This window comes from Eulemur rufifrons, chromosome 19 (genome assembly GCF_041146395.1).
Source record: "Eulemur rufifrons isolate Redbay chromosome 19, OSU_ERuf_1, whole genome shotgun sequence".
In the NCBI taxonomy this organism is placed as follows: domain Eukaryota; kingdom Metazoa; phylum Chordata; class Mammalia; order Primates; family Lemuridae; genus Eulemur; species Eulemur rufifrons.
Window position 1 is genome coordinate 45304818 of NC_091001.1, and position 25255 is coordinate 45330072.

Here is a 25255-nt window from a genome sequence, read left to right on the forward strand (position 1 = left end):
GTCCTAGCAGCTGCCAGAGCATGTTTTAGCTCCAGGGAATTCCCATCTCTTTCTCCCTGGAATTAGACCAGCTCCCCACAACCTGAACTGAGTTGAGGAGAAGGAAATAGATTTGGGAAGCATTGTAACAGCACGGCCATTTGTAAGTAAAGTTCCCCAGGACACCAAGACCCTGTTTCCACCCATATGCAGGTTTTCATACCTTCCTATTGGATTTGTTTTGAGGCACCAATTTGGGGATGGAAGACAAGAGGTTGAGTGAAACTAGGAAACCTGGTTTGGATTTGGAGCTCATTTGTGGTTCCCAGGGAACCAAGCGATATTGGGAGATGTTGGTTCTCGTTTGAGAGAATTTGGTTCTCGTTTATCCCCTTTGGATTAGGAGATGTTGATTCTCATTTCAGAATTTGGTTTTTGTTTGGATGGTTCCCATTTGGTCAGCCATGGCATTTTGTATTGAGAATTTTTGTATTTTGTGTTTGTTATTTGTGAGTTTTGAGAAAAAACGCTGGGTGAATGATTAACTTATAGTAAAGAGAATGGTGCTACTGTAATCCAATGTACCTGTTAGAGCGTGAGGAGAAGAAATTTGGGGATTAAACATAGTGGTGTAGTTAAGTTTAAATGCTGTTACAAAGTACCCTTAACCATTTAAAGAACAAAAATCACTAGAAAAGCAGTAGCAGAATGCCAGAAAATCTATTCAATACTAAAGAAGAGTAAGTAGAGTCGTACAATGTGGAACAATGAAAGATAGAATCGAATAAGAGCATAAAATAAATGTAGGGGCTTATTTTAAAAAAAAAGTTTCAAAAATCATAAAATAGAATAAAATACAAATAAGAATTTCATAGTAATATTTCTTTAACCATTCTTAATTCTAAACAACTAAAGAAAGACAATTCTACAAAACATGTTAAGAGGAAATGCATACCTTTCTGATACTCTTTACTTTTTGTACTTATGGGAAGGTGAGTTACAATAGTTAGCTCAGTCTTAAAGAAAAGGAGAAAATAAGCCCACATGACTTGTAGAAATTATAGCAGTTGGCCAAGGTCACACACACTAGAGCTAAATAAATGAAGTAATTTACAGACTGGAAGACTCAATGATTCAGATTTCAATTCCCCTCAAACTGATATAAAGAATCAGTGCAATTATGATCAACATTTTAGCAGGTAAATTAGTATGGAAAATAACAAATTCCAATATTTATATGAAAATGCAAAGAACCAAGAACAGAAAAACACATTTTTGAAGAAGAAAACTCTGGCTGAAGGATTTACTCTACCAAAATATCAAGACTTATAAGACACTGTGGTATTGGTGCAAGTACAGAAAAACAGACCAACAGAACTTAATATCCCAGAAATAAACACAGGCGCATGGACACTTAATTTCTATAATAAAAGTTGTACTGCAAAGCAGTGGAGAAAGGATAAACTTTTCAATAGCAGTGGGAAAAAAAAACATAAAGAAAACATACAAAAAAATCAGGGCCAGGTAGACTTAAATCCAAATGTTAATGAATGGAAAAGCTAAAAAAAAACTCTAGAAGTTAAAATAGGAGAATACCTCCATTTCTTTGGGGTAATAAGCAGGACAAAAAAGTACAAAACAACAAAAGAAAAATATTAATAATTCAGTCATCAAAAGACACCACTGAGAGAATGAAAAGGCAAGCCAAAGAGAGACAAAGGTAACTACAACATACAAAACTGACCAACGGATTAGGATACAGTTTAAAGAATCCCTACAAATCAACACAAAGTTAAACCAATGTGAAGTAGTCAACTTCATAAAAACGGAAAGTAGAATCATGGTTTCTGGGAGCTGAGGGGAAGGAGAAATGGGGAGTTGTTTAATGGGTAGAGAGTATCAGTTTTGCAGGATGAAAAAATTTTGGAGATTGGTTGTACAACATTGTGAATATACTTAATATTACTGAACTGCACACTTAAAAATGGTTAAGATGATAAATTTTATGTTGTGTATATTTTGACACAAATAAAAGTTTTTAAACGAGTAAACAAACATAAAAACTGGGTAGCAAAAGACCTAGATATCACAAAAGGGGATTTTCGGCTGGCTATTAAACATATAAAATGGTGCTCAACACCATTATTCAGGGAAATAGAAATTAAAACTATAATGAGATACTGCTATATACCCACCAGACTGCTAAAATTAAAAAGACCTTAACAATAATAAGGGTCGACTAGGATATGGAACAACTGGAACTTCATTCATTGCTGATAAGTATGTAAAATGGTACAATTATATTGAAGCATTGATGGTTTTATCTACTGAAGTTGAACATATACACATATGTTATGACCTCATTCCACTCATAGATCTACACAATAAAATCAAAGATATGTACAAGAATGTCCATAACAGCATTATTCATACTAGTCCCAAGCTAGAAGCAACAAGCATCCATCAATAGTAGAGTAAATCAATAAACTGTGGTATGGTAATACAAAGGAATATAATATAACACTGAAACTTTAATAAACCATTGCTGAATGCAACATGAATGACTCTCACAAACATAACACTGAGCAAAAGATGGTATAAAAGGACACATAGTGTATGATTCCACTTAAATTTCAAAAATAGGCAAACCAATTTAAGGTGTTGGAAGACTAGTGGTGATCTTTGAGAAGAAGTAAGGTAATAGTGATTGGGAGGGGCATCACAGGGGTGGAGATGGGTGTTCTGAGTTTCAAGTACTATATATATTTTGTATCTACATGGTAACAAAGAGACTTTTGTATGGTAGATAGTTCATTGACCTGTGCTCCTATGATTCGAACACTTTTCTGTATTTGTGCTTTTTTCGATATAGATCATTAAAAGCCAGGGCAGTCTTATAAAAAATGAGGTGGTCAGGAATAACATATGCTAGAAAAAGAGCAAGAAAGTTGAAAATTAAGAAAATGTCATAGAATTTGGTGACATGATTCATGACCTTTTTGAAAAAGCACTTCAGTAGAAGGGTAAAATCTTTTTTTTTTTTTTTGAGACAGAGTCTCACTCTGTTGCCCAGGCTAGAGTGAGTGCCGTGGCGTCAGCCTAGCTCACAGCAACCTCAAACTCCTGAGCTCAAGGGATCCTCCTGTCTCAGCCTCCCGAGTAGCTGGGACTACAGGCATGCACCACCATGCCCGGCTAATTTTTTCTATATATATTTTTAGCTGTCCATATAATTTCTTTCTATTTTTAGTAGAGATGGGGTCTCGCTCTTGCTCAGGCTGGTCTCGAACTCCTGAGCTCAAACGATCCGCCCACCTCGGCCTCCCAGAGTGCTAGGATTACAGGTGTGAGCCACCGTGCCCAGCCGAAGGGTAAAATCTTTAAATATTTGGGAACAAGAGGTGATCCACTGAAGTAATGAATACAGACTCTTCTGAGAAATGTAATGATGGTAAATATGTCAGAGAGGATGGTAATTCTACTGAGTAGGCCATAAACTGATAGTTAAACTATAAATAAGCCCAAAAAGTATAATAGTGCCCCTTAGGCCAACAGCTAGTCAGAATTTAAAATTTTCATGTACCTTCTACATCAAAATAAGTCACACTTACAGACCTCACTCATGAGATCTTTCCATTGAGAAAAAAAAAATACATATTCATTTACCTTCCACCTCCCAAAAACAGAAGTCCAAGGGCCATGTGGTGGGCTAAGTGAAAACCATAGTTCATTTCACCACCTGTTTTCATGTGCAAGAAGCGACAAAGCTGCAAAACCTTTAGGTTCCCCGAGCCAGCCATTACCATAGCAAGAGACAGCAGCACCACGCTGAGGCAGGTTTCCAGGTTATAAGGACCTGTCTGAAAATGCAAAACAATGACGTCGCTGTAACCATTGTGTTACAATTCTTTATTATCAGAACTAATTTACTCACCATTAGAAAACTAATATTTGTAACTTTTAAAAAATCTATAAAAACAAATATTTCCCTTGATTATCAAATATAAGTTCAAGATAGAAAATTTCAAAAATTAAATATCAAGAAGAAATAATAATCTCTTCAATCACCACCCAAAGAGAACTGGTGTTAACATTTTGGCTTTTTTTCTGAATCTTTTCCTATATCTATATATACTTTTTTCAAGTGAAACTGACATGTTGCTATACAGAATATTTTTAACATTTTTAATAATCTATTATAGGCGATCTTTACTCACAAAAAATTCTTGTACAGTATGATTTTGATAGCTCCACCATTCAAGAATGTATGAATAGGCCATAATCAAATTTATTTAACTACTTTTAGATTTTCTGATTTTATAATTTTTCCATATTATAAATAATGTTGCATTTGTTTTTACCAGGAAATAAAAATCTTGCAGTCTTCATGTCATCAGAGCAGCAATGCCTCAAAAGCAATTGAATCTTTACTAAGAACAAATTTTTTTAAAAAGCAAATTCCCAATATTTAGTAGTGAGACAGAATTACATGAGGTATGACAATCCATGAATGTTATGGCCTTTGTTATTTTTTTTTTTTTTTTTTTTGAGACAGAGTGTTGCTTTGTTGCCCTGGCTAGAGTGAGTGCCGTGGCGTCAGCCTAGCTCACAGCAACCTCAAACTCCTGGGCTTAAGCGATCCTACTGCCTCAGCCTCCCGAGTAGCTGGGACTACAGGCATGCGCCACCATGCCCGGCTAATTTTTTCTATATATATTTTAGTTGGCCAGATAATTTCTTTCTATTTTTAGTAGAGATGGGGTCTCGCTCTTGCTCAGGCTGGTCTCGAACTCCTGACCTTGAACAATCCACCCGCCTCGGCCTTCCAGAGTGCTAGGATTACAGGCGTGAGCCACCGCGCCCGGCCCGCCTTTCTTATTCTTTTGTCACAAGAATTAGATACCTCTGCATCCTTTAAGGGTAATCATATTCTCACCTAATTAACATCTCAAAACAAAAATACAAAGAAGCTTCAAATTTCCCATTCTAAATTCAAACAAACAGAGATATTTGACAACACATAAGTAATTGGATTATCGGTGAATTCTTTTCAAGTTTAGTTTTATTCCCAAGAAGAATCATAAAAAGACTCACAACAGAAGCATTGGGTGCAGACAAGTAAGTCATAAAATCTTTTGCAAATTTATGCTGGAAAAACAAAAAAAAGAAAAAATTCAAAGTTAAAAGAAGCATTGTAGGGCTTTGTTAAAGACGAAAATGGAACAGAGTAAACTAAAACACTTCTTACCAAACAGTTAAATGCTGATAAGTTTTCTGAGCCAGCAAATCGAAAACCCAGAGACAAACAGGCTCCTGCAATTATGTAGACATGTGCTTGCCTAAAAACAGATGACAAGAAATTTAATATTGTCATTATTTTGCTTTAAAATTATCTTGGGATAAAAATAATAAATATTAAAAAATAAATAAATAAATATTTGTGTCCTCTAAACTAGTTTATAGCCTTCTCAGTAGATGTCTTTTTTTTTTTTTTTGGTCAGCAGAAGCATCATGGGACCCCTACTGATGAAGTCTGCCTCTTGCCTATACTGTTTCATATGCAGCAAGCAAAAGATAATTTTTAAAAATTATTGCCAAATTTTTTTTAATGGAAAGGATAAAACAGGAATATGTACAAGTTAAATCTCCAGTATTGTTTTTTGAGTACAAGAGCTCTATACTTCGGAGTTTAAAAAAAAACACACACACATAACCTTCTGAATATCTGATAAACAATGGCTAGAAACATTCAGGATTCAGAATTACTCAAACAAATGACAATATTACTCCTACACAGTATATTTCAATTTACTTATCTGATAGATACTAGGATACCTAATTTGTATTATACATTACTTACGACAAAGTTTCCAAATTCAAATCCTCTGAGCAAGGCAATTCAATTTCACTGAGAGAGATACTATTTTCTCTTATAATCTGTCAAGATAGAAAGCAAGAATACTTGGACATCAATGTTCTAGTTACAAATATTTAATAATTTGAATAATAACATACTGCTTATCATGGCCATATTTACACAAAATAAGCTTTACCAAACCATTTCATTCAAAGGCTTATATCTTAATCACATTGAATATAGTCAAATTTCAAACCTAAGATGGGATAAATGAGAATAACAATCGATTTAACAAATGTAAACAGGAGAACTTAAGTATATTCTGAATCAATACCAGAGTAATAATATTTTATACAGTCAACTGAAATACAGAGATGATGGCTGTAGAATTGGGGCTGGGGTGTGGGGAAGAAGCAGGGAAAGAGGAAAAAAGCAACCGGAGAAAACTCTAACCAGAAACATATATATACTTCTTCATGGGATGTTTCTAGCATTACACCTACATTACATCTACAATAAAATACAATAAAATAAAATATTTGATATTGAGTTTTTACGAAGCAGTCTATTTATTTTTAACTAATATACTTGGCTTACTGAATAAATATGCTATAAAGTAATTAAAAGAAGTTATATAGAAAATCTGAAATTCTTACAAAGTACAATAGCATCTTAGATAGATGTTTACTTAATTAGGATAAAAGTGCCAAAAATACTTTTTTAGAGTACTTTGGTATACATACTTAATTTTCAAAAACCACAAATTCTAGGGATCTGAGCTAAAAGGGAAGGCTGAGTTCTGTGATCAATACACAATCTTAAAATGAAAATTCATGGGGCTTCAAGAGATCCTCTAATGGTCAATACTGCCTTCATAATAAAAAATATTTTATAGGATTTTGGAAAATCCCACAAGAAATCATAATTTTACACTATTAAAGATATAATAATATTTATTATATGTACTTACTTGAGGAACATTGCTGTCAACCCACTTGGAATTTGGTAAAATTTCATCCCACAAAATCAGGCATCGAGCAAGTGTCTTAAAAATGCAATACAGATAAAATTAATTAGAGCAGTCAAAATTCATACATTTTATAACAATGATAAAAATACAACAACTTAAAAATCAGTTCCTAACTGATGACAATGCGTGTGTGTGTGTGTGTGTGTGTGTGTGCGCGTGTGGGGACAGGGTCTTGCTCTGTCACCCAGGCTGGAGTGCAATGGCACAATTACAGCTCACTGTAACCTCAAACTCCTGGGCTCAAGCAATCCTTTCACCTCAGCCTCCTAAGTAGCTGGGACTACAGGCATGTGCCACCATGCCCAGCTAAATTTTTCTACATATTTTTAGTTGTCCAATTAATTTCTTTCTATTTTTAGGAGAGACGGGGTCTCGCTCTTGCTCAGGCTGGTTTCAAACTCCCAACCTTGAGAGATCCTCCTGCCTCGGCCTCCCAGAGTGCTAGGATTACAGACGTGAGCCACCGCGCCCGGCCAATAATGCAAATATTAAAAAAAAAAAAAAAAAAACTTAGCCTTGCCTACCTTAAACATGGTCAGAACACTTACATTAGCCTACCGTTGGACAACATCATCTGTCTACACAGTCCACTGTAGAGTACTGTTTGTTTACCCTCGTGATCAGTGGCTCCTGGGAGCTGTGGCTCACCGCCACTGAGCAACATCACAACAGAGTACGATACCACATGTCACTAACCCAAGAAAAATCAAAATTCAAAATTCAAAGTATGGTTTCTACTGAACGCATATCACTTTTGCACCATCACGAAGTCAAAAAATTGTAAGTCAAACCATTGTTAAATTGGGGACCATCTGTAGTATCGACCTAAGCCATTCATTAAAATAAATTTAAGATTTAAAGAAAGAAAAACTAAAATTAAGTTGATCATCATCAAAGTTTAGAAGGGTTGGAGACTTAAAAACGTGCTCTACTAAAGAAAAATCACAAAAGAAAAAACCATAGCTCTGTCTACACCATAACTGAAAGGCTTACATATGCTAAGTTCAAACATTAAAATAATAGAGGGAAATTTTTAGGCAATTATGTCAAACTGTTATTGCCATTAAATACAACCTTACAGTATTATTACATCCTCAATAGTAATCCAAAAATGTAAAACATAGTAGTAATAAGGTCCTCGTCACTTGTTGCTTTTTAGGAAGTTTTAAATAATGTGAGAAGATGAAATGTTGTCACTCTATGTATTACATATCAATGTGGCCACCTTTCTTGAGATTCCTAAAGTTATATTTGGGAAATTTCAAAAGAATGCTGCCAATTAGATATACATGACAGATTAAAAGTAAATGCTCTCTTGTAATGACATTTATATTTGTAAGCTAAATTTAAGAACCACAAATAGACTCCTTATGGTAACAGAGATTAAAAATGAAAAAGCAGCATACCCTAAGCAAGAGAAATTCTGGTTTCACAAAGTCCAGCAAATACATGGTATCAGGAGCTCGAAGCCAGTCTGCAATGGATCTGTTGGCGAAGGACATCAGTGAGGGTTACTGCTCAAGTAGAAGACAAGATAATTAAGAATCTCAAGATGTATTTCAAATCACTACTGCTCCATTTTTTTTTATGTACTACTTCATACCCTCTAACATTATGTGTATTACGTATATATATCTTACTAACTCCATGAGGGCAGATATTTTTAGTTTTGTTTTGTTCAATGAAATATCCAATGTGCCAGGAAAGCACTGCCATCACATTCATCCAAATAGTAGGTGAATAAATATCTATTTGTAACTACTCTGTTAATTCTGCACATATTCATTTTTTCTAAGGGAAAAAATCTGGAACACTGAAAAGTTTCTTGAATCTTAGAATATTTTTTAAATTCCAAGACTTAACACATGGTATAATGTCTCCTATGCAACTTACTCTTCTATGTAAAATGTAAGAATAGATGCCAAAGGTCTACTTTCAAATGTCAGCACTAATTACAGGGAGTTGGGAAGGTAGAAGGTTTGGTCATTAGGAAAACTCTTGAACTAGGCAGAAACCATTTTTATAAATGGAAACCACGAACAGAAGAATGCTAAACATTTCTGGCTTAACTAGCCCTCACAATGATAAGCAAAATTAATGAAAAGAAACTTGGACATTGTTTGGGTATCAGTAACATCAACTACAAAACAGAAATGAATAAAAATTGGAAATTATATTGTCAAATAGCATTAAAATAGCAAATGTATTATTTCAAGGTAAAACTTGTGTAACTTACAGTATTTGAGAGAATGAATGGTTCATCTCACAAAAAGGAAATAAACATATAAGCTAGTTTTGCTACTGATGTCAGAAACGATGTCATACTGTCATGAGGAGGGGCAGAGGGCAGGTGGGTACAAATACCTGTTATTGGTTTTTAAGTAGATCATAGCCAAAGCCAGAGTTGCACCTGGACAAGTCACATCCACATTAATGGTATCTCCTTCCTATTGAAAGAATAGTTTATTCATGTAAAAGAGTTCTGAATTATTCTAAAATTCTTCTGAATACTAGCCTATGCTTAAAATTAACATATTTAAGAATGCCAGTATGAAAACTAGTACTTTCAAATTAACATGTTAGCTTCCAAAATTTTCATCTGTTACTTTGACTTGTACCTACTTTGATTTGATAGCTTGGAGATTTATGTTTCTCCCTGTGCATTCCTGTTTGAAAGCGCCTATGACCTCCAACCATGTACTGATACAGCTGCTCAGGAACATTGAGATCAGACATGCCTATCAAATTACTGCCATGCTGGAAAATAAAATAACAGACAAGGGAAAAGAAATCTTATGGAAGAAGATCCATACCACATGCTCATGACAAATAAAATAATGAACTACTTCAAAGCAGGGTATTTTGGGTTTGGTTTTTTTTTTTTCCCAATTAAATATTAATCATGAGTTAATACTCAGACTATTAATAATTCTCATAAAAATTATAATACATGTATGTTCAAGATTATATACTTTCATTTTGTAAAATACATGGAGGCTTTACATTAAATTATACTTACTTCATCTACTAATTAGAAATTTTTTTTTTTTTTTTTTTTTTTTTTTTGAGACAGAGTCTCACTCTGTTGCCCGGGCTAGAGTGAGTGCCGTGGCGTCAGCCTAGCTCACAGCAACCTCAAACTCCTGGGCTTAAGCGATCCTACTGCCTCAGCCTCCCGAGTAGCTGGGACTACAGGCATGTGCCACCATGCCCGGCTAATTTTTTTGTATATATATATTTTAGTTGTCCATATAATTTCTTTCTATTTTTAGTAGAGACGGGGTCTCACTCTTGCTCAGGCTGGTCTCGAACTCCTGACCTCGAGCGATCCACCCGCCTCGGCCTCCCAGAGTGCTAGGATTACAGGCGTGAGCCACCGCGCCCGGCCTACTAATTAGAAATTAATTGGGAAAATATTAGCCATGTAATTGAAACCCAAACTATGAATATCTGAATATTTTCATTATTTTGACTACAAACTTTTCCAGAAACAAAAACCATGGTAACAATAACTTACTGAATGCTGGTGCTGTTCTGTGTGTTTAACATGAATTAACAACCTTATCAAATAGCTACTAGTAGAACCCCCTTTTACAGATAAGCAAAGTGAGGCACAAAGGTATTAAGCCCAAGGTTACATAGCTGGTAAGTGGCAGGGGTAGATGGAAAACAAGGCAGTTTGCCTCAACAGTCCACATAGCTGTTTATCTCATAGACAATAATGTACTTAAATGACTTGATTCACCAGTTGGGACCAGAATTCAGGCCCCAATTCCCAGTATGATGCTTTTCCACTGTACCACCTGCCCCTTTTGCTCATGTGCCAAATGTGAAGTCAAAACCCCAACAGATGGTCAAACACAGGGTGGATTTTTAGGATACACATAAAAAAACACCTTCAATTGTAACTTTGTATCATTTAGTTTGATCATAACAACATACTGGTGGTTCTTCAGGGGAACCACATTCCAAGTGAAACAATATAAAATATTTCTGGTAATTCTCTACACGCCTTGGATGGAGTTAAAGATGGGCCAACCTGATAATGTATTTTGTCACAGAGCAATGCTACTGTGGCAACATTCTGGGATACAAAGTGAACACCACAGTGGCAAAAGGGGGTTACAGTTTATTTCCAACAACTACCACAGACTCTCAAAGCTCCTCATCATATACATTTTCACTACTTTCTGTTTCCTAGCAGAGTAGGCTGTAACTCCTTCATCTTATGTCTTGAACTCTTTTCAAGAAACTTCATTCCCTTAGTTTATTCATGAACACTTTATATCTAAGCAAGGGGGAAAGAAACCTTAAAGCCCCACTCTTCACTGCAATTTCTCTCCATTCACACATCTTCGAACTTTGAAACTGGAACTTTGAAAAATATCCAGAAAGAAGAAAGAACTGGGAATCAAGTCACAGTAAGGCAGAGTGATATGCGGGTTTAAGGTTATTTGTCTCAACATGCAGATGTCGTAACCGAAGCACAGGAAGGCACAGACTATTCTTACCCCCAAGCAAACCATGCCCAGGGCCAAGCCAGCAGCCAAAGAGTATGACTCTCTGTCAGTGCAATATTCCATTTCAGGACCAGGGGGCCGCCCTGTAAGACAGAAAACAACACAGTTCAAGCTAATCTCTTAAAATCCCAACTCATAAAAATTTTAGAAAGTTAACTTTCTAATAAGTTGCTTAAGAGATATGGATGGAATATAACTCAAAAAGTTATAACACTATCAAAATGGTGTCCAGAGCTGTCAGTTTACATTAAAAAAAAGACTCAAAATGGTCCTTTTAAGTTTGCCAATTTAAGCCTCCATAAGCAATGACTTTCAAATAACATGAAACCTTGGGTTTTACAACAGAAATTACCAAGAAGTAGAGAAAAATTTTTGAAGGGATGAATACCCCCCCAAAAGTTTTAACTTTTAATCTCTTGCATTCTGTTTTTGTTTTGTTACTTTCAAATCCATTCATTGGATGTAGTGAAACATGTTCAAATACTGAGAATAAATAGGAAGGTCACTTTATGTTAAGTTGTTAAATATTTCACACATTCATTTTGAATCTACATAATGCTGAGCCCTACTATGGTAGAATTTCTGTGTATTGATCTTAAAAGTTTGACTGGATGCAAAACTCATACTTTTGAAAAGCACCCCAAGGCCCAGAGGGGTGGCTCATGCCTGTAATCACAGCACTTTGGGAGGCCAGGGCAGCAGGACCTCTTGAGTTCAGGGAATTCAACCCAGTCTGGGCAACACAGTGAGAACCCATCTCTACAAAAAAAATTTTTTAAATAAATAAAATTTTTTTAAAAAGCACCCCATAATTTTAACTCTACTCTTTAGAGCTAGGAAACTTATTATGTATAAAGATCCCTCCCTCTGGGAAAAAAGTTCATACTCCTGGAATTCTATCACCATACGAAAAAATGCAATAGAAAAAGAAAAGAAAAAAAAGAAAATAATTACACAAAGGTAATCAGTGTAACAGTTATACATATAGCAAAGAATTAAAAATAACCTAAAAAGTCTTGAAAATAAGAAAACTGGCACTTTATATAGACTATCAACTCCATAAGATATTACACAATATAAAATTAATTTAAAAACCGTTCATAACAATGATATATGAAAAAGGTACAATTTTAAAAGTATGAACATTCTGGTGATAGTTATATACAAGGGTATATGCATATGAATCAAAGAAACTCTCTACATACAGTATGAAAGAGGTGTGCCATGGCTGTGAGATTGTATGATGACATCATCAGATGTCATCATGACATAGCCAAAGAATGTTAAATTACCTTGTAGATGAACAAGCTTTAAGCAACCAGTGTTTAGTATCTTTTGCATAAGTGTTTTTCAGAAAAATAACTTATGCTATTCTATATTTTGGTAATAGGAACATTCCAACCTTGCAAAAAATTTTATTACAGCAGACTAAAGTATGGGTCCCAATCTTCACTACCCTACAATGCGAGTTTACATCCATGCTCTTCACAGTGGACCTGGCCACGTGACTGGCTTTGGTCTGGGATCTCAGCAGGGTTAATGTAATTAAGCAAAGGCCTGAAAAGTGCTTCTATTATTTGCTTCTCTCCTACATATGTCATCACCATGAAAGAAACACACTCTCCAGCCTGAATCCAGGAAAAATGCATAAGAGGCAGAACCAGAGCAGCTGACCCAAAGGTCTGCAGCTTGAAGCAGAACTGCTCAGGCTAATTTTGGTTGTCTGTTATGTATCATTACTGTGGCAATAGCTAACTGATAAAATCATACTAAAGAACAATATATCTTCAATAATATATTCTGAAATATATGTGGAAAAGGTCCTGAATAGATCAGAACAGGACATGAAAGTATTATTTTTAAATTGCTGAGCATACTAATAATGCCAACAGTATTTCTACTTGTCACAAAAGGATGACAACACATAACATGGACTTCCAAAAAGTTTAGACTAAATGAAAAACAGAGAAAATGTTTACTGCAGTGAGTATACGCACCTCACCATTTCCAGGTCCACCACCAACATACCCACCAGCATGAACAGAGGAAATAAAGTCAATCATTTGAATTCTGTTGGAATTGCTGTTGTCCAGCAGAATAAACATTGTGATATTAAGGACCTAAACAATAAACTTTGAGTTTTAAATGCAGGCCACTGCTAGACATTTCCTGGTAAAGACATAGCAGGATAAACAGCATGTTCGTATGTGATTAAAACCACAGGTACCTCATTAAATGTGACCACTTGGCTGGGCGCAGTGGCTCACCCCTGTAATCCCAGCACTTTGGGAGACTGAGGTGGGAGGATCGCTTGAGCCCAGGAGTTCAAGACCAGCCTGGGCAACATAGCAAGACCCCATCTCTACAAAAGATAAGAAAAATTAGCTGGGCAATGGTAGCACATGCCCATAGTTCTACTATTCAAGAGACTGAGTTAGGAGGATCACTTGAGCCCAGGAGCTCAAGGTTACAATGAGCTATGATCACTCCACTGCACTCTAGCCAGGGCATTCATTCATGTGGAATGGGTAACATATGCCTATGAAGATTCAGCACTATTAATTCCATACCTATTTCAGCCAACAGGACTTCTGCAGTATGTCTATGAGCTGTCCCTTGATAAACAAGACCGATGCCAACCACCGCAGCCACTTGAACATTGTGAGGAACATCCAACTCTGTGGACGTTGGGGGTAAGAGAGCAGGAATGTGAATACTAAGAAGCCGAGTAATTGACATATCCATGGTGCCTAGTTTTGCAGCAGAAACACCAAGTAGCAGTCCAATGCTTGTCATTTCATGGCCCTAAGATAGAAAATAAATTGAAACTTGAGTCACTACCAAAACAAATAAGTAGTTTTAAATAAAATATTGCCTGCCACTTTCAATAAGTCCTTCTATGTGAAAGGCACAATGAGAAGCACTGAGAACATAGTGATAAACTAAATAAACATGGTCCTTGTTCTCTGGACCTGTGCCCTAAAAGGAAAGAAGAAATGTTAAACTAAAAATATACAAATAAAAATATAATAAAAAAGTACAAAGTATTATGACAGAGTATTTTAAAGACTCTAATTTAGATTAGGAGGGGCTGGAGAATTATTAGGAAAGGAATCTCTACAGAAAATTATATAAAGAAACTTATAATAGGACCTGAAGGATGAATATAAATCAGCCAGGAAAAGTGGCAGGAAGGGGGGGCACTCAAGTTTGCAAGGTGAGGAAGACTGTTTCAGGTGACAGAATAGCATGTAAATGGCTCTGAGATGATTCAGAGATAAACCCTTGCACTGATGACCAATTAACCATAAGGTTGCCAAGACATATCAATGGGAAAAGAATAGTCTTTTCAAAAAAAGGTGCTGGGACAACTGGAGAGACATAATATAACAAGTGATGGCAAGAGTATGGAGATACTGGAACTCTTGTGTATGCTGATGGGGTTGTAAAATGGTGCAGCCATTCTGGAAAACAGTTTGATAGTTCCTCAAAAAGTTAAAAACTTACCTTATGACCCAGCAATTCCACACTTAAGTATGTACCCAAGAAAAATGAAAACATACATCCACACAAAAATATACATACAAATATTCACAGTAGCATCATTCTTAATAGCTAAAAAGTAAAAACAACCCAAATATCCATCAACTGATGAACAGATAAATATGGTACATTCATACAACAAAATATTTACTCAGCAATAAAAAGGAATGAAGTGCCGATACATGGTACAACATGGATGAACCTTGAAACCATTATGTTAAGTTAAAGAAGCCAGTCACAAAAGGCCACATATTGTATGATTCCATTTCTCTGAAAGGTCCAGAATAGGCAAATCCATAGAGACAAAAAGTGGATCAGTGGTTGCCAAGGACTGAGAAGGCGTTGGAGGGAAGAGAAGAATGGGGAGTGACTGCTAATGAGTACAGGGTTCTTTATGGGATGATGAAAATGTCCTAAAATTAACAGTGGTAGTAGGCGCATAACTCTGTGAATATACTAAAAACCACAGAATTGTACATTTTAAACTGCTGAATTGTATGGTATGTGAATTTTATATTATATATATATTATATATATTTATATAGAGAGCGCTTCTTAAAACAATACGGCTGTGAAGTGAAAGGGTTTGGTCTGCCTGGAAGCTAAAACAGCCAATGCAGATGGCTACAGTGTGGGAAGCTAGGGGAAAAGTGGTACAAAGTAAAGCTGGAAAAGTAAGTAGGATCACATAGGCTCCCAGACTGTACATTAAGAGCAAGGGAAGACCATTAAGTGGTTTTGACCAGGGAAGTGATATATTCTGATTTACACGTTAGAAAGATTATTCTGCCTGCCATGGAACAAATGATTTAGAGGTACAAGAAGGAAGAGCAAACAGAGCAATCAGGAGCAACTACAATAATAAGCAGGTGAGGCACAATGCCAGGTGCTGGGAGTGTAAGTTCTCACCTTGGTCAAGTAGTCATGGATATTGAGAGTAGCCAGCTTGGTAAGGTGCCCATTCAGACCCAGGGCCATGAGAAAGCCAGCATACTCATTGGCTAACTCAGCATGCTTGGGCTTATTGTAAACAATCCAAGCCGAGTCGATCTGGGAGGCAGGGGCTATCTTCAGGCCAGCAGCCACACCATTATGGAAGCTGGCCCAGCTTGTCATGTTGGGAGGCACATCGATGTTTCCACTATTAAGGTCAACTGTTGTGTTCCGAGGAGGGGCACGCCCTATCCAGTCAAACAAAATTTAACATTGGGAGAATAAAAATTCACAAAACCAAAATTGTTAGATTTAGATCTTTAAGAACAAGATTACCTTTTCTACATTTAAAACCCTAAACCCTAGAATGATGTGAGGTCTCTATAACTACTTAAACTTTTATACAGGTGAGTCAAACTTAATGTAAGGTGGAAAAACCCTTCATTGTTTGAAACAGTTCATGCCCTTTTTGCTAAAATAAAATGTACAGGGCCATATATTGAGATAATTAGTACTAATTTAACTTTATACAGATCTGATGAGGATACTCACAGCTTTGAAATCTTTCTTTCAAACAGCAGAGAGCTTACTTAGAAACCAAAATGAAGATTAATAACATAGTTAAACTGTAGGAATAATAAATTCCAACATCTGATTGATGACATTGATGTTAATTTCAAATAGTCTAGCCTATATTTTTCTCTGGACATAAAGGAAAAGTGACATTTTAGAGTCAATGACATTTATAAATCTATCTCTATCTCTTATCTATATATGTCTCTCTCTGTCTATATATATATGGACGGCTAATTATATGCTATTTTTTACAACAGCAAATTGCATTTAGAGATAGCTATATAAAAAGCGTCCTTTCATAGAGTTGAGTCATCCAGTGAATTTTAAAACAGTACTCACTAAATTCAATTTTATGGTTAATTTGTTTAAGAATGATGTAAATTAAATGTTCATGATGCTATATGTTCTCTTTGAATATTTTTCTTGACTCTTTTGGTTTTGAACTACATTGTACCCAGGCAAATACAGAATACTTTTTTTTTAATACTGACTTACCTCAAGTCATGGATAAATATTTAAAACAAATATTCTAGTTACTGCATAAAGTTATCCAGATCACTGGAACTTTAAAAATATGGTTTTCAAAGACTTCTAAAAAGTTATTTAAGACAAATTATAAATAGATGCAGAATATCTTATTTGTAGCATGTAGATACCAACATATATATGCATATACAAAGCACAAAGTAAAACATATTTGTCTTTAATATTTTCTTTTTGTACCTAAAAGCTAACTCAACTGCTAGTGTTAGACAGTAAAATGGATAACAAGTTCCTAATTACACTTGTATTTTCTTTAAAAAGGCAGAAAGAGAAAATGAAAGGCAAAGAGTAAAGCAAATTTTCCTCAATAAGGACATACAATACAAAAGTACAACAGGCCATGGCAGTGTGTTAAGCAACTATGTTAAAAAAATATTTTTCCCTAAATTATTATTAAAACAGTTAAGTTTTTTTTTTTTTTTTTTTTTTGCCTACAAGAATGGCTAAAAGAATAAAGTACTGGATTAATGTCATGAACACATTTTAAATTATACAAATTCAACTAAATATATTAAAAAAAAAGTGATTCAGGTATTTATTTCTTAATACCCACTCAAGCATTACTTGAGTATAAAATCATCCAGACTTAATACATTTTTAACATTTGCCAATTTTGCATGAGATTTTCTTTTTAACCCAAACTCAAACTCTTTTTAGAAAACTTTCATATGAACAGTTGAAAAGACTAGTAAAACGAACACCTATTATGCCTTCCATCGAGATTCAGTAATTCTTCAGATTTTGCCATAATTGCTTTATCTCTGAGAGAACAATTTAAATACTGAAAGTAACTCTGCTTTGTTATGTCCCTCAATGAGATCAGGGCTCGGAATAGGCATGATATGGAAGATGGGAATGTATTCTTCACCCAGCTGATCTCATTTCCTGCATGCTGCTCAAACCATGAGCGCTTTACGAATCTGAGTGGGACTCTGGAGTTTAAAAAGTATGCAATTTAAAATATCATGTTATTATATTTGCATGTATCTTATATATACACACAATTGCATATATATATTTTATATATATATGTGTATATATATATATATATATAGTGCTGGTTTCAAAAAACCACATACACTATATCTTAAGAGATTTTCAATGATAATTTATTTTTTTATTTTATTTTTAGAGATAGGATCTTGCTCTGTTGCCCAGGCTGGAGTGCAGCAGCAAGATCATTGCTCACTGCAACCTCGAATTCCCAGGTTCAAGCAATCCTCCTGCCTCAGCCTCCTAGTAGCTAGCGCATCACCACGTCCAGCTAATTTTTCTTAGATAATTTCAACTGTATGTAACTGTCACCTTTAGAGTACATTCAAACAAGCACTGTAAAACCCACTGTAATCAAGAATACTGGGAAATGGGCACAGTTATATCTGGTAGAAGTAAAAACTCATGCAAGCAACCAGAAAGGCAATTTGCAATATTACATCCAAATCTTAAAACCAGTCATCTTCCTGTCCTAAGAATTCTACTTCTCAGCATTTGGCCTAAATACATAGGACAAATATGCCCCACTAATGTTTATAATATCAAAAACTGTATTTCCAACAACACCAGGTTGTTTCTATAAACTATAGCATATCCACTGAAAGAAGTATCCTGAAGCAAATAAAAATGGTGTTGATTAAAAATACGTGTATATAGTACATACATAAAAATAACCATATACACATACAAATATATACTAGATATGAAAGGATGCTGACTATAATATAAATTTTTAAAACAATTTCTAAAACAGATTAAAATTTTCTGATAATTAAATATAAAATTATAAATATGTAGAAATAAAATTATAAATATGTAGAAATAAAATTGGAAAACATATGTACTAAAATGTTAACAGTAGTAATGCTAGAGTGGGACTACTGTAAGTGACCATTTTTTTCTTTTTGCTTAGTATACTTTATTTTTATACAATGACCATATATACATACGACATTTTAAGACTAAATGTTTTTACATATTATACTTTAAGATTATTTAAAATTCAATAATCTCATTGTCATTAATTATCTTTCTGAATTTTTCCAAGTGACTTTTATATTTTGAAATAATCTCGATAAAATGTAAAATTTAGTAATAGGCTATATTCTGCTTCTCTCAATGTTTAGTTTGATTTGCTATTTGAGCTTTGACAACCACTACAGCAGCTATTAACAATATTTAAAATTACTGAGAGAAGGGAGCATTTCTTTGGTTTTAACTAAAAAAATTCAAAGAACTCCACTTATGCAAGAACCTAATCATTTTCCTTTCTCATTAAGCCCAGAATTTAACATACCAGTCAGATTCAATTTAGGAATAGGCAATGGCTCTGTTGGAACAGGATGGTATGAAAACAAGGTAAACATTCCTCGTCCTACAGGAAGGGCCATAGTTCGCTGACACAACTGGAGCAATCTATAATTAAAATAAAAACATGAAAAATTTTAAAGCAAAGTATAACTGAAATGTAATCTGTAGGTAGATATTTTAAAGAAGGTATACTGTGTGAGATTAAGTCACCTCAAAGTAATTTCATACAAAAATGTGGGTGAGCCACCCAAACATGACTGTTCTCATTTTAACACTCTTGCTACCACTAGAGATCCTAAGGGACAGACATATTTCCTTTGTTTTGTTTTATATTTGCTTTGAATGAAAACTAGCTGACCTATAAACCAAGCCAACTCTCCCTAGGTATTCAAAAACAGAAATTTAAAATTCTATTCTGATTGATGCTAATCTTCTCAAAGGAAAATACAGTACTTTTGGGGTTTCACCACTGTGTTATTTTCGATCTAGCTGACCTCAGTAAATGTGAGACCCTCCTCCCAGCCAGTCATTTTGCCAATACCCCTCAGAAATGCCACCTCTGTGGCCTGTACACAAGGGAAGGAAGTCCTATGTTAAAGGTGAATGGATTCTATGGTGTCTAAGGGGAAACACAGAATTAGTTTCATTTACATGATGGCTAGGATTTACGTGACTGATAACACCAAATATCAGGTATGTTCAATGTTAAAATGGCTTCGATGGCATATACTTCAAAATTAATAATACACCACTCTTTATCTTACTTCTATGTTAAAATAAATTACATTCTACATAATCCCTTAAAACAAGACAAAAACTAGCAGAAATTTTGGAAGTAGGGGTATTTATAACTAGGAAATGCTTACACAAGTTGTATCTGAATATAGAAATATCCCTCTAGAGGCTGAGAGGAGGCTAACTAACATTTTCTCTGAAGACAAAGCTATTCACAGGAATGTTCTCTCCCTAAATGTACATACACATGTAACTGTTTTTCTTTTTTTGAGACAGAGTCTTACTCTGTTGCCCAGGCTAGAGTGCTGTGGCGTCAGCCTAGTTCACAGCAACCTCAAACTCCTGGGTTCAAGCAATCCTCTTGCCTCAGCCTTCCGAGTAGCTGGGACTACAGGCATGTGCCACCATGCCCAGCTAATTTTTTCTATATATATTTTTAGTTAACCATATAATTTCTTTTTTTTTTTTTTTAGTAGAGACAGGGTCTCACTCTTGCTCAGGCTGGTCTATAACTGATTTTCTAGCTTACTGAAGAGAAAAATTTTGCTGTCCTAAGATTCTTTAGGAATAAACACTGCCCTGAGTTAATTTGGGATCAAGAAAATTCAAGGCCAAGAGGCTGCATCCCATAAAATTTTTTGAAGGAAATCTTAACACACAATCCAATTCAACCGTGAGGAAGTCACAAAATTATAATAATAATAATAATAATACTGTATCCTCTGAATCTAAGATGCCACTGATGAGAAGATGCATCATTTCATGAGGTACTAAGAAAAAAAAAGCGCTGTCAATTAAACTATGACATCTATTGACTGAAAGACATTCTGATTTCAGATATTATAAAAAGTGAAAAAATTAGCATCTGAGAATCAATGAAACCTGTTAATAACAATGGCTGACTACACTGAGTTTTTCTATGTACTAGGCAGTATTCTAAGCGCTATGTAGAAATAACTCACTTGATACACAAGAGCAACCTTATGAGGTATGAATGCTACAATCATGCCTAGTCTTACAGCTGAGGCAACTGAGGCAGCAAGAGGTTAAGCAATTTAACCACTAGATAGTGGCCACACCTGACTCTAGATGCCATGTTCATAACTACTATGCCCTACATTCAACTTCTCGGTCACCCCATCTTCTCATTCACAGGTAACATATGAAGAGGAAACAGTGACAGAGAAATTATGATTAACTCAGATCTTCAGCAACCTGTGGCTAAGTGTGGGTGGTCCTTGCCCTTGCAGCAGCACCGTAAGAAAAAGTAAGAAGAACTAGAAAACAGTGACAAAGGAATGACAGGTGATAGAGACGAGGCAGATAAAAGGATGGGGAGAATTTTAAAATAGAAGTTAAAGTGCCCCAAGGCAATAGCTCTGGAATGCCACAGGCATATGATGTTGGTTACAATTGAATCTTACAATTTATCAAGGGAAATAGCATGTGTTAGGAGAAAGGCTTACAGTGTACTGTCTACTGTAGCAAAAAAAAAAATTTTTTTTAATTAAAAAAAAGAAAAACTCAAAATCTAAATCTATTCCTAATGAAGACACAGAATAAGTCCAGTGTTTTGGTTTGTTTGTAGATTCTTTTTTTTTTTTTTTTGGAGACAGAGTCTTACTCCGTTGCCCAGGCTAGAGTGCTGTGGCGTCAGACTAGCTCACAGAAACCTCAAACTCCTGGGCTCAAGCAATCCTTCTGCCTCAGCCTCCCAAGTAGCTGGGATTACAGAGGAATGTGCCACCATGCCTGACTCATTTTTTTGCTATATATTTTTAGTTGTCCAAGTAATGTCTATTTTTAGTAGAGACAGGGTCTCACTCTTGCTCAGGCTGGTCTCGAACTCCTGAGCTCAAATGATCCTCCCGCCTCGGCCTCCCAGAGTGCTAGGATCACAGGTGTGAGCCACCGTGCCGGGCCTGTTTGTAAATTCTTAATGAAACTACCAGCAAAATGGTTTTAGATTCACCTTTTCTAAACAGTACACTGTTATACATATTTCAAGAGGAGGAAGGTCTGAAATAAAACAATGTCCTCAAAAGCCAAATGTATTTTGAAAACATGTGGTTTGTTGTGGTTGAATGAAAACTTAAAACTCATGATATATTTTAATTTTCAAGAACCTTTTTAATCTTTTTAGGGTTTTAAATGCCAACAACTTGAAGGAAAAACAAACACAAACAAGTTCCAAATGTTAAAAAATAAACTTGACAAGAGATAATGAACAGTGTTCCCCTTTACCTGTTTTCTTTTTCTTCAATGAATTCGTGGTCACTGAGTTCTGGATACTGCACTACATTGACACGGACAGGATGTGCACTCTGAAGAAGCCTTCGCACATCCTGCACCCTTAAATCTTCACTCCATATTAATGACATAACCTCATGATTCATGTCATTCATGCCGTCATCCTCCTCCTCAGTTTCTGTTCCTGAAGGGACATCTGACGAGAGCACCTGAGTAACAGACTTTATTGTAATAATAATCTAAAAAACACTCAACATGCACTTATTGAACATAAGGAGATATACATAGGCTGATGTATCACAACTATACCAGTACAAGGGAAATATGTATTCCAAAGCAGGGCTGGAATGGGGTCCCAATGTATACTGAGACCCTAACCCATAAATCTTTTTAAATGTATTATATTGCCTACTGGGAAACATTTATTGAATTGATGGGAAAAGTTTAAATTTAGGACAATAACCAAGAGGCTGAATACACACAGAAACATTCTGAATAAATTGTAAAATTTTAGCATATTAATCATTTAAAAAAAAGAAACAAATTAATGCAAATAGAACATAAACACCACTCACTATTATTAAAGAACCTACACTAATTTAAATGTTGTCTATTGATTAATAGAAACAGAAGGAAAAAAAACCTGAAGGATATACACCATGGGTTGAGGAAACAGGGCAATAAAATACTTTCTTACTTTACTACTTTAAATAGAATGGATCGTGGTTGGTTTTTACTTTTTTTCTAAGTATGTTTCAAATAAACATTTCTTAGAAGGAAAGGGATTAAGCAGCAGCAAAACAAGTGAGAGGATAAATTCCTTGACTGTCATCCTGTCCTCGTAAGTTCAGCATGTGCTTTTAATATGGGGCTTCCCAGTCCAAATGATTCAATCCGACTGCAACACAGATGTGAACTGCATAGAATCTCTTCATTTTCTCTCAAAAAGAGTTTCATACTCTTTTAACAAAAGCTTAATTCCAGGCCGGGCGCGGTGGCTCACGCCTGTAATCCTAGCACTCTGGGAGGCCGAGGCGGGTGGATTGCTCAAGGTCAGGAGTTCGAGACCAGCCTGAGCGAGACCCCGTCTCTACTAAAAATAGAAAGACATTATATGGACACCTAAAACTCTATATAGAAAAAATTAGCCGGGCATAGTGGCGCATGCCTGTAGTCCCAGCTACTCGGGAGGCTGAGGCAGTAGGATCACTTAAGCCCAGGAGTTTGAGGTTGCTGTGAGCTAAGCTGACGCCACGGCACTCACTCTAGCCTGGGCAACAAAGTGAGACTCTGTCTCAACAAAAAAAAAAAAAAAAAAAAAGCTTAATTCCTAGTTGGAATGTTAACGTTTTGTAAGATTTAATGTGGAAATAACAAGGTTAGCCTAAAAAAAAAAAATAACAGCAGATCGATCTTTGTAAAAATTCATTTTGGTTCCTATGGAACGTTTAATTTTTAAAAGAAACTATATTCTAATGGTTGAGTTAGCTATATATAGACCCAAAAAGCTGACAAATTGAATTTAGATGGGATTAGTCATAAAATGTAGCTTCAAATAACCAACAAAATGAATTTAGACAGAATTACTTTAAAATGACATTTCAATACAGATTAATGTTTTAGTTCTAATGCTGTTAAACTGCTCTCTCACATAGTAACAAAAGAGATGTAAAGCCTGAAGATTTTTCTTTGTGCAGGAAAGGATAATCATATTATTAGCAAAAAAGGTTGCTTTTCTGTTTAAAATTGGTCAAACACTAATTCAATTAAGAATCGTTATTTGGATGCAGATTAAAAGAGATGTGCTGGGATGACCCTGCTGGAGATCAGACCTCCATGGAAACTGCTTCTGGCACAGGTCCACATTAGGCAACTCTGGGGTTAGGAGTTAAGTTTTGATATAGGCTCTGAAGCAGCATTAATAGCTTAAGACCTAAGGTGGTCTTATAAATAGTTACAATGTATTGATCATTATGTATTGACTCAAACGCTACTAGAAGATAAGCCAAATTCCCACTGTTTTCTCAGGGACGAGAACATAGAAGAGTCCCCAGAGTAGGATGATCATTCCTGAATCATTCTTGATGAGGTACTACTATTTATTTAAAAAAATTAACTAGAGTTCTAGAAGAAGTTTTAAAAGTTTCATTTTTAAGTTTTAAAAGAGGCTGATTTAAAATGAGAGATAAGTGAAGAGTAACGAAATATTTCACCATTTGCAGGCTTTTTAGAACCCATTCTTAAAAAACAGATTTGAAGACTGATGAAGGACAGTATTTCAGGAGAAATAATCTAGGACATCTAAACAACTCTAGTGAAAAAAAAATCTTTTTCTTGGGGCTTCAGTGTTATGTGATTAAAAAAATATATTTACAGCTGTTTAAGGGTTAAATTCAAGCAATTCAACACATCAAAAAGTATGAAAGAGGAAACAGTTATATATTAACTATCCAAATTCAGTACATATGTACTCTCCCTTTTCCTATGTAATAATTACAAAGCTGTTAATTACCAACATGGTACAAGTAAGGAAACAGTCACAGTAGTTTCCATGACTCCTGACTTAGTGATTGTCCTAATTCAAGGAAAAGAAAGGTCTAGGCAAGACAAAGCATTCATGAATCTCCTGTTACCACGTTCAATTTACAATTAATAAGCTGTGTCCAATTTCTGGCATATAATATAAAACTGATATATACACTTGCAAAAAGACAGAGGAAATGAAAATGAACATTTCTACTTTGATTTTATTCAAAGCTAAAACTACTTTGAACTTTCCGTTCATACTCACAGATTTCCCTCTGGGTAAGTTTCCCTCGCAGGCCTGCTTGGAAAGATCCTGACGTCCAATCAAGAGACAGACAGCTTCTGGCCAGTCTGAAGCAGGCTGCTCGCGACAATGATAAATTGCATCTCTGATAGGAAGAGCAATTCCAAAGGGAAGAGTTTCCAGATCTCTTAAAGTGAATCCTTATGGTGAAAGGA

At 35.3% G+C, this 25255-nt stretch overlaps 1 protein-coding gene across 1 annotated transcript in view; it reads right to left on the reverse strand.

Moving 5' to 3' along the window:
• ANAPC1 (anaphase promoting complex subunit 1) overlaps positions 1 to 25255 on the reverse strand; it is a 97671-nt gene that overhangs the window by 23904 nt on the left and 48512 nt on the right. The window contains exons 25-38 of the mRNA XM_069494102.1: positions 25062 to 25240; positions 22265 to 22479; positions 19272 to 19390; positions 15839 to 16110; positions 13957 to 14191; positions 11378 to 11469; positions 9489 to 9623; positions 9231 to 9313; positions 8273 to 8351; positions 6807 to 6881; positions 5840 to 5916; positions 5228 to 5318; positions 5074 to 5127; positions 3646 to 3839 (exon numbers count right to left, since the gene is read on the reverse strand). Coding sequence (XP_069350203.1) covers positions 3646 to 3839; positions 5074 to 5127; positions 5228 to 5318; positions 5840 to 5916; positions 6807 to 6881; positions 8273 to 8351; positions 9231 to 9313; positions 9489 to 9623; positions 11378 to 11469; positions 13957 to 14191; positions 15839 to 16110; positions 19272 to 19390; positions 22265 to 22479; positions 25062 to 25240 — 1900 coding nt within the window. The remainder of the gene's footprint in view (positions 1 to 3645; positions 3840 to 5073; positions 5128 to 5227; positions 5319 to 5839; positions 5917 to 6806; positions 6882 to 8272; positions 8352 to 9230; positions 9314 to 9488; positions 9624 to 11377; positions 11470 to 13956; positions 14192 to 15838; positions 16111 to 19271; positions 19391 to 22264; positions 22480 to 25061; positions 25241 to 25255) is intronic.